Source organism: Crocodylus porosus, unplaced genomic scaffold (assembly GCF_001723895.1).
Source record: "Crocodylus porosus isolate Cpor-Errol unplaced genomic scaffold, CroPor_comp1, whole genome shotgun sequence".
In the NCBI taxonomy this organism is placed as follows: Eukaryota; Metazoa; Chordata; order Crocodylia; family Crocodylidae; genus Crocodylus; species Crocodylus porosus.
In genome coordinates, this window is record NW_017728947.1 from 50,919,302 (window position 1) to 50,929,032 (window position 9,731).

Here is a 9,731-nt window from a genome sequence, read left to right on the forward strand (position 1 = left end):
CAGCTGACTTCCTGCCCTTTGGGCAGGGGGCTGGACTCGATGATCTCTGAGGTCCCTTCCAGCCCTGATGTCTATGAAATCTATGAAACAATCTTTCCCACAAAATCAACACCCCCCCCCCCCGAAGTTGGGGTGCATGTCTTAAGCAGAGAAACTGATTTTTCTTCACTGGAACAGAAACTGGGGAAATAGGCAGCCATTAGAGCACGTTGTCAGCTGGCTTCATGATGGCTGCCACTCCTTGGTGACCCTGCAAGCACCAAAGGCAAAGTCTGGCGTTAACGCTCTTGTAGCCACTATTTCCTGAGCACTATAGCTTGTACCTAGAAAGCAGCAAGTGTGAGCTGCTGCATGCAGTCTGTAATGTCTTGATGAGGGCTGTGGCATGGGAACAACACTTAATTTAAAGGAACATGTATAAATAACTAGCTACAGAAAAGAAATAACAGTCTTGCTACTGTCCTTGCAAGGTTCTGGGACCTAACCTTGTTTGAAACAGTATAAATCCTCCTGAAAACACAGACTGTCCAGGAGGTATGACATCACTAGAGACAGTGTGGCTGAGGCAGCAGGATGCCACATTTCCTAGACACTGTGTTTCCAGGACTTACTCTATGTCACATAGTTAAAGTGTGCGTCTTATTTGGGTATATTAGGTATACAAAAAATATAGTATGTCAAGTTCTTCATCACAGTCAGTATCCATGGAATGTTACAAACACAAACATATGTATTCAACAGTTTTATACAAGCAGAATGATTTTTCAGGCCTTCAGTGGGAATAGAAAAGAAAATGAATTGAAGCGCATTTATGTTTTAACATCCTTGTTTAAGTGAAGTGGCTCCCTGTGCTTTCAAAGCCCTCTGGCCTTCGAATTCTAATTATTTTCTGCCTTTGCAGGTGCTGACATTGTACAGTGGCTCATGAAGAACCTCATCATTGAGGACCCAGGTAACTTGACCACTAAGGCTGAATGTAGCAGTGCTGTGCATGGAATTAGATACACCTTATTGTTTTAGTGCTGAGCCTAAACTGCCAATAAAAAAATGAGGTTTTAATCAGTTGGAGAGAAACAGAAGGAAAAAGATATGAATCTGTACTTACAACCCCTCAGCTATTTAGAGGACTGTAGCACTTTGTACTACCACTTGCAGACTTTCCAACCATTTCAAACCAGTTTATGGAAGGGTTCATATGACAGGACAGGGGTGTTCTTCGATCAAAAATCAGCACACATGCTGTGTAAATGCAGGCATTTGCTATCCCCATGTTAGGGTTAAAAGGTAACTCAACCTCCATGCAGGAGCTTTCAGGCTTATTCTAGATGGCTCGAGGTCCCAGACAAAAACTTCAGAAATTCCCCTTCAAGAATACTTTATTGGCTCCTAGGATTTTCTTTGCCTTCTTTTGAAGCATAGGAGTTGGCCACAGCTAGATGCAGGGAGTTTGATTCAGATGCACCTAATACTTAGGAACTTCACAGGTAGACACAGGCAGGCTAGAGGGTCCTTCCTTTCCACTCAGAGCCAAGCCAATTACCAGATTTGGGATGATTAAGGAATTTTGTCCACGTGGAAGATGGGCAGTTTTGGTTTCCTCCATAATGTGAAGCCTAGTTCTCTACCTAAAATTATCTAAACTTCTCTGCCATTCAAGTGGCAGGGCATTACCAGCACTCTTGCAACCTGTTTATGTCTCTGTGGTTTGTTATGGGAATATTTTTGTTTTTAGTTGTACTACATGTGAAAGCAGGAGTAGACAATTTTCAGGCTTTTTTGGAGTAGTGCCTGTGAATGCAGGGGATTGGTTCCCTTCCAGTCGTATGCTCCTATGTTTCATCTGTAAAACAATTCACTTTGTGTGAAGGCCTGTTTCATTTTAGTACCGCTGCAGGGCTTATAAACCAAGGTGAGAGGTATCTAAGGATAAATATGGTATTTTTACACTGTGGAAATCAGAAAGTTATGGGGGCCCTGTTTGCCTTCTGGGAAACATACCTTAAGCTGGTGTAAATTTTTATGACTCTTTTACAGTGAGTGGCAAATCTGCCAGTGAGGTACAATTTTCATGAGAGGGAAAGGATGCAAGACTGTAACTGAGGCTGCTAAAAAAGCTGCAATAACATCACCCCCCTTGCTTTTGTATACATCTGTCCAAATAAGCCCTTTGCCTGATTTTTATTTGTCTCTATAGTAGTAAAGATGCTGGTAAATGCATATTAATCCATCTGCGTGCATTATTTGGAGAAACAATAGGATTTAGCGATGGCTGTCACTGGTACAAATAATGGCTTTGAACTGAATTCCACAATATAGTGCTGAGCCAGCATGTGACATCCCACAAGTATCAATGGGGGTGTTTAAAACATGAGGTTAACATTGTCGTACCTTAGTTATAAGATTGGCTTCCACTTGGCTACTTTGTCTTTGGTTGGAGAGCTGAGAGCTGTGTTTTGGATATGAAGTGGCATGGTACAGCCGGCCTGACTGTCAGTCGGTATCAGACCTGGTGCTGAGAGCTGTGGATTCTCTAGTGCTCATCTATATGACAGATTTCTACTGCTCTCTTTCTCTCCTCACTCTTTCACAGTGGAAGCAATACACTTGGGAAGTCTTATAGCAGCACAGGGCTATATCTTTCCAATCTCAGACCATGTCCTTACGCTGAAAGATGATGGGACTTTCTATCGTTTTCAGGTAAGTGAGACCTGATTTCTACATGCTTCCTTTTATAAGCATTGAAATGCCAGTGCTGCTGAAGTTCACAGAACATGTACAGCATATTCCTATGTTTATTGGAATTCTGACGTGCTGGTGAAGTCCTTTAATAAAATCTGTTGTCCAATCCTAAACTATCTTTTTCTGCTTCCCAGTTCTCAGTTTTTACACAATTAAACAAACTTCTCTGTGATTATTTTAAACACACTGTTGCAAGCATGTTATGTTAAGAGACAAGCTTGACTCAAAAATCCAAATGAAACAACTCAAATTATGCGGGAAATGGCCTTCCAACTTTAACCCTGGTTTCCTTCTGCAGCTGCCTTTCTAGGCATACTGAACTGCATCAAATCCCTATGTTGAACTCTTCCAAACCTTAGGGCATTAGAAATCTAGATTTAGATTGGCAGCTGAAGCCTATGCCCACTTGTTTTATTTTATTTAAATCGTTCCTTATTACAATGCCAGTTTAATGATGAGGAGAGCAGGGTTCAGTGACCCTGGCAAAGTCACTTAAACTCTCAATGCTTTAGTTTTCCCACAATAACTGTGTTCCCAGCTGTGTTGAGTTCTTAAATATAGCTTCTGTTTGTGTTACACTTCATTGCTGAAATCTATAGATAGAGTCTTTGCCAGTTAACTCCTAGACACTTAGAAGTTCTTGTTATATAAGTTTATCTATTGCTGAACATTAACAGCAAAGTACACGCCTGGAGCTTATGGTATAAACATTCACTTGAATTTGTTTTTTTCTTCATGTAGTCTGTGCTAATAGCAAGTCTGTTGCCTTTCCTATTCCCTCACTTCTGTTCCTTCCTTCCTTCCTTCTGTATTGCCCTTTTTCAGGTTTTTTTTAATTAAAAAGCCCTTCACCTCTATCTCTGATGGTGCTGTCACTAGTTCCCATTGTGCTGATGCTGCACGCTGCTTTTCCTTAAGACTTGGCAGAGCAGAGGCTATACTGATTACTAACTGGTTATTAAGCCATGCTTTTGTCCCTTATTTAAACATCCACCAAGAAAGCAGGCTTCAATGTCAGTGTCCTTTTTAACTCACCTTTTTTATTTTTATCTGACATACACAGTAACCACCACATACTGTTGGTTTCTCCTTTTCATTTCTCTTGCTCTTATATCTGCTCCTACAACACCTATTCGCAACTTTTGCATCCTTGCCTCCCAGCAACATAGTTTTCCCTGGTCATTCCATACAACAATATTCCGGTAGAATCCCCATTCTGTTCCTCTGAACATACTACTTCCCCCCTGAATTTCTTGCAGTGGGATTGCATGGGTTTTATGTCAGGGCAGAATTTGCATCACATATTTTTTGACTCTCCTTCACATGCTCATTAACAATTCTCCTTGCTGCATTTTGGCACAAGTATCTGTCATATATACATGTAATATATTGTGCCCACTTGTGACACCTATAGCAGTCAGAATAGTGCACTATGACACACGTAACTCTAGTAATGTTGTTCTTCATTCTATTAAAACTGTCATGTAGATATCATATAGTTAATGTATTGTAAGTGGTATCATTGTACACTCTCTTGAGCACAGCACAAAACCAATAATGTTAGCTTGAATCCTGCTTTTAGAACCTTAATATTAGTTTGCTTTTGAAGTAGAACTGACTTGCCCTTTCTTAATCCAAATTGTATCTTCTGTTTGATTTAAGACATAAATAGGGGCAGGAGACTTTGTCTTCATACATGTTTGGTATGCTAACAGACACATGGGCCCTGCTCAAAAACCAATATATGTATAGGAAGATTTAATAATGCTCTTCCACTCCCAGAAGATAACTTGAAGTTCACATTCTTTTGTGGGGAGGGAAGAATAGGCAAATATTCAAATAAGGGGATAATAGTGTCTAAGTCATCTGAATATTGGGATCATTGAATTTGTCTCAGTTCTTTTGTCCATCCCTAAGCAATTGAACACAGAGAGAGTTTTAAATAGTACTCTGTTTGGGACCCAACACTGTTTCCACTGAAGTCAATCTCAACCTTCTCAATGATTAACTAAGAGAAGGGTTTGCATCTTGGACTAAGCGCATCCTTATAATGTTCTGCTGTATCACGGACACTGTTTCAGCATAAACGAAATTGTTAAAAATATCATGTGCTGTTTTCCAGGCCCCATACTTTTGGCCTTCAAACTGCTGGGAACCAGAAAACACAGATTATGGTGAGAATTTGAATATTCTAGTTTCTGAAAGTCAGTATAGAAAATGTCTGAGATAACCTTAGTGCCTGTTAGGAAGTTGTGTCATTCAGTTCAAGGCTATCGAAATAATCTTGCCTCTAGCAGAATGCTTTCTGCTCTGCAGCTCAGTTTGAAATGTTGGTCAATAACTGTAACCTTATTTGGGTGCTAATCTGGTCTATCAATAACCAGTTATCTATTCAATAGTAATGTAGAATAGCAAAAGAAAATTAAGCTTCTCTGATATATGACATTAAGACATTAAAGAGAAAATGTGTTTAAACTACTAGCTGATAGCTCGTGACAGTAGAAAAATAATAATGGTTTATGAGCTAATAAACCACAGTATGCTGTATTAAACATCTGAGTGGCTGAGGACAGCAATAATGCATAAAGAAAATGTGTTGCTGTTGTTATTTTGCTGTCTCTGCACAATAACGTGGTTTCTTTTAGAACTATTCCTCTCAGACCCAAATGATAAAATCAATTGTTCCATCCTGCTCTGGCACTGGCAGAGGAAGTGGATGCACCTGTGCACTCATAAAAGAAGATCTTCTTTGGAAGTGTTTCTTTCAAAGGAACTCCCAGTAGCTAAGAGCAATTTGGAACTAAAAAGATCACCACCCCCCAATCATTTTTTTTTTTTTTCTTCACCAGGCAATAATTACTCATCATTATGGATTTTGGAATTATATTTGGTGGGGAGAAGGGGAAATCTATAAATCTTAACTTTTTATAGATAGTTTGTTAGCCCCACATAATGTGGTAGCGAAAGAAGTGTACAAATGGCATGATGTAAGGGAACATGGGGGGGAAAAAACATGGTACTATTAGTCTTTTGCAAAAACATTTCTAAATTCTTTAATTGTGACCAACATCCAGAGCTTCACAGTTATACTGCAAACTCTTGCCATATTATTATCATATTTTATTTTTATTGAGTTTTTATGAGGACAAAGGCCCATTTTCTAACTTCAATCCTATATACTGGGGGAAGGATTATACTAGCCCTGCCAGGGATAGGGAGAGAGCACAAAACTGACAGTTTTATAAACATAGTATCCTGGTTTCTCATAAAGCTTAGAAATTGGTCTATGCTACACAACTTTGAATTTCATCTGAACTTGAGCCAGCTCCAGGGTACAGTGGAGTTCCATGTTGTAGTTTCATCCCATAGCAGAGAAAAAGAGAGAGACCAGCTGCAACTTCTTAATTTGGAGGTTCCCAGAATGCAAGATTGTGTGGAATAAATAGGCAAGTTTACACTGAGAAGCATACCTCTGAGAAGCATTCCCTGTATCCATGAAACCTGGAAATGAGGCTATGAAACTGCTTCTACGGATTCTTTCCAGATCTGGCATGCTTTGAAAGCACTCATGGGTGCTGTCAAGGCAGCTTCACTACCTTGTTTCTGGGTTTAGCACATGTGGAGCAGGAGCAGGTATGTGGGGCATGCTTCTTGGCAGCATGCTCCACAGTGCCATAGAAGTAGTATAGGCATTATGGCTGTGTAAAACAGGCCCTATTCAATTCAGATTTGGCCCAAATCAGGGACAGTGATTTGATCTGTTGATTCAGATCACTGTCCCTGATTCAATTTGGCCAAATCCAAATCTGGAGTTTCGATGCTGATTCAGCAAATCAGTGATTCAGATTCAGGCATAGCTTTAAAAGGTTTTTTTCTACATACCTCGAGGTATCAGCGCAACTCATGATTGCTGCAGTACCGGGGCGCGTGGAACATCCCACAGGAGTGGGGGGGGCCCTCCCATGCGCTTGGCAGTGAACATGGAAGTGAAATGGAAGTACTTCCGGTCCGCTTCCAGGTCTGCTACGGAGCGCACTTGGGGGCCCCCTATGTTCCTCTGGCTCAGCGATCAGCTGCAGGGGGACCCTGGGTGCCTCCCCACACCCAGTAGGCATCAGTCACTGAGCCAGGGAGAGGTGGGGGGAGCCTCAACGCACTCCCCAGCAGACCTGGAAGTACTTCAGGTCCACTGCCAGGTCCGCTGCCAAGTATGCTGGGGAGCCCCTCATGCTTCTGTGGGACGCTGCATCTGTCCCAGCACCACAGCGTTCAGAGCCCCTGCTACCTAGAGGTATGTAGAAAAAACATTTAAAGCTGTGTCTACATCCAAATTGCCGAATCTTTCCGAATCCATTCAGAGGGTTCCAAATCAATTTGGAGAGATTAAAGGGTCCTCTGATTTGATTCAGATTCGGAGATTCAGCCACCAAATTGGGCCAAATCCCCACCGAATCGAATCGGGGACCAAAGCTTTTCACAGCCTTAATAGACATGCCTAATGTCCCTTATCAACTACCAATATATAACATCAATGCCCTGGTAAGAGCACCTTTTCTCAGCCTACCGATAACTCTTTTCCAAGTCCTAGAACCAACAGTGCTTTTCGGAATTGCCTTCTTGGAAACCACTTCCTACTCCCAGGGCTTTGTTGTTTAATCTGTTTATCAAGCCCATAACAGGAAAGTACAAAACTGTGTAACTAAAATAGTTTTCCATATTTTTAACTAACATACCTCCAAAACTTTAGGAGCTATATCATTTCAGGAGGCTGTATTTTACTAGGCACAGGGAATGTCAGCTAGATACCTTGGTCTCTCATTCCTTGGCTGATGTCACATTCTGATGTAAAGGAGCAATATATGCTCTTCAGGTTTTTTTCTGTCTTGTACTAATTCCCCTTTCCTTCCTTGTTTTCATTATGGTTCTCCTTTTAGCCATCTATTTGTGCAAGCGGACCATGCAAAACAAAGCCAGGCTGGAGCTGGCAGATTATGAAGCTGTAGGTATACTGATGTTACAGTTCATGTGGTGGGGAGAAATAATGGCTTATAAACTCAATCTTTCTACTTACATGCCACAGGGTGTGCTACTCTATCCTGGTTTCTTTAAGAGCAATGTGGATAGCTGATCTTTGAGACAACATCACACTTCTACATGGAGATGTTCATGACACACATTTTGTAGTTTCTTTAAGACAAGTATTCAAAACATACCCTCCACGGATCATGAGTGACTTGCATAAGAACTCACATTACATCTTTTTTTTCCCAGTCAGTGTTCCACCAGGAGGTGATAATCAGTCTGCTCAGGTGATGGATGTTCAGCTGCATTGTGATGCTAGATTATTGGACAGTTACATTGCTGCTGATTCATGCCACATGTTTGTAGGCTCTAAAAGGATGTACCTCATACTAACTAGACCTAGAAGGGATATTGATTGCTTGGATCACAGAGGGGCATATTTAATCCATTTTATCCTTCTACCCAAGGCCTGTTGATGGTAATAAGAATTGTATATATGCATTATGAGGGCAATGTTATCAGTGACTGACCAGAATTCTGCTATTGCTGGGTCTCCATGAGTGCTGCCTGTCCAAGTCAGGCAACAGAATTATGTAGCTGCAGCTTCAAAGAATATATAGCTAAATTCTGCAAATGTAGAACTGATAAAAAATTGAAGCAGTTCCTCTAATTTAAGCATAGTTACTCCAGATTTACTCTGGTGTAACTGAGAGCAGATATGTTCTATTCTTGAATACTATGCATAACTCCCAATAGCATGAACGACAGACACCAGCTATAGACTAGGAAAATCCATGTCTGTGCTTAGGTTTCTCTTCTTCATATTGTCAATTTCATTATTAAATCAATTTATTTAATTATTATCTAGAAATAATTACTTAGAGTCAGCCAATTATCAGAAAATGCTATAGACAGCCCTTGGCACCACCAGTAGTACACGTGCACTGAAGTTATGTACACCAGGGTCTCTGAAGAGCAATGATGGCAAGCAATTAGGTCTTACCATTCTTGTTTCCTCCTTGCTGATTGTTTTACATGATTAGGGAACATTTGTGAACTCCTTAATGTGAAACAGGCATATGATAAGGGCATCAACTCTTCCTAGTCATTATACCAACTGAGGAGTGTCATGGGTGTAAACTACCACTACTCAGAGGAGATGTGGGCCCACTGAATTGTTGAAGAGTTCCCAGTGTTGCTACTTTTCTAATTTTTTTGGAAGAGGAATTATCTGTACAGGATTCCTCCACATATGTATTAACCCAGCTCTGAAATCTGCCAAAAATGATCTCTGTAGAGCAACACAAAGTTCATCTTCTGGGTTCCATTGCATGATCCCCAGGCCTCTAAATTCATACTGGTAAAGCAATAGTTTGGGCATGTAAAAATCAGGTATCCTTATTTCTGGTCAAATCTAAGCTTGATTCTCCTGTCACATACACTGGTTTTACACTGGTGTCATTCCACGGGCTCCAATAGAGTTACTCCTAATTTGCACCAACATACAGTGGGTGTGGATGTTTTTTTTTTCTTTTGCCTTTTCACAGACACAGCTGGTTTGAGTAGTTATTCCCTTTGATGAGAATGCAGAAAAACATCCCAATTCAGGAAAGTTGTGAAGGAAATGCTTGAGTGCTTTTCTGCATACGTATGTACTTCATCTTATGGATGGATGCATCTCAGGGGTAACTGAGATTCTATGGCCTATGTTATACGGCAGATCAGACTACATAATGAAAAAGTCCTATTTCACCGCAAAATCTATATGAATAAATGTGGTTAGGTGTTCTCTTGAATTGGGACAGTAGCTATAGCTTAACATCTTGCCTTTTAGTTAAAAGGTAGGCATCATTTAACTGCACTCAGGCTAATACCTTTCTGTGGTTAGATGTGAATTTGGATGTGTGCCTTCAGAATACCAACAAGTGTTATAAAGTTAATTCTGGACACGATGAGTTTGAACCTAGCAT

The 9,731-nt window shown here is 40.7% G+C and overlaps 1 protein-coding gene across 2 annotated transcripts in view; it reads left to right on the forward strand.

The window, feature by feature from the left end:
* The window catches only part of RGS6 (regulator of G-protein signaling 6), a 553,793-nt gene that overhangs the window by 448,960 nt on the left and 95,102 nt on the right, over positions 1–9,731 (forward strand). For both annotated transcript variants that reach the window (XM_019552177.1, XM_019552178.1), the window contains exons 4-7: positions 902–952; positions 2,591–2,697; positions 4,862–4,913; positions 7,674–7,738. In XM_019552177.1, the coding sequence (XP_019407722.1) occupies positions 902–952; positions 2,591–2,697; positions 4,862–4,913; positions 7,674–7,738 (275 nt within the window). The remainder of the gene's footprint in view (positions 1–901; positions 953–2,590; positions 2,698–4,861; positions 4,914–7,673; positions 7,739–9,731) is intronic.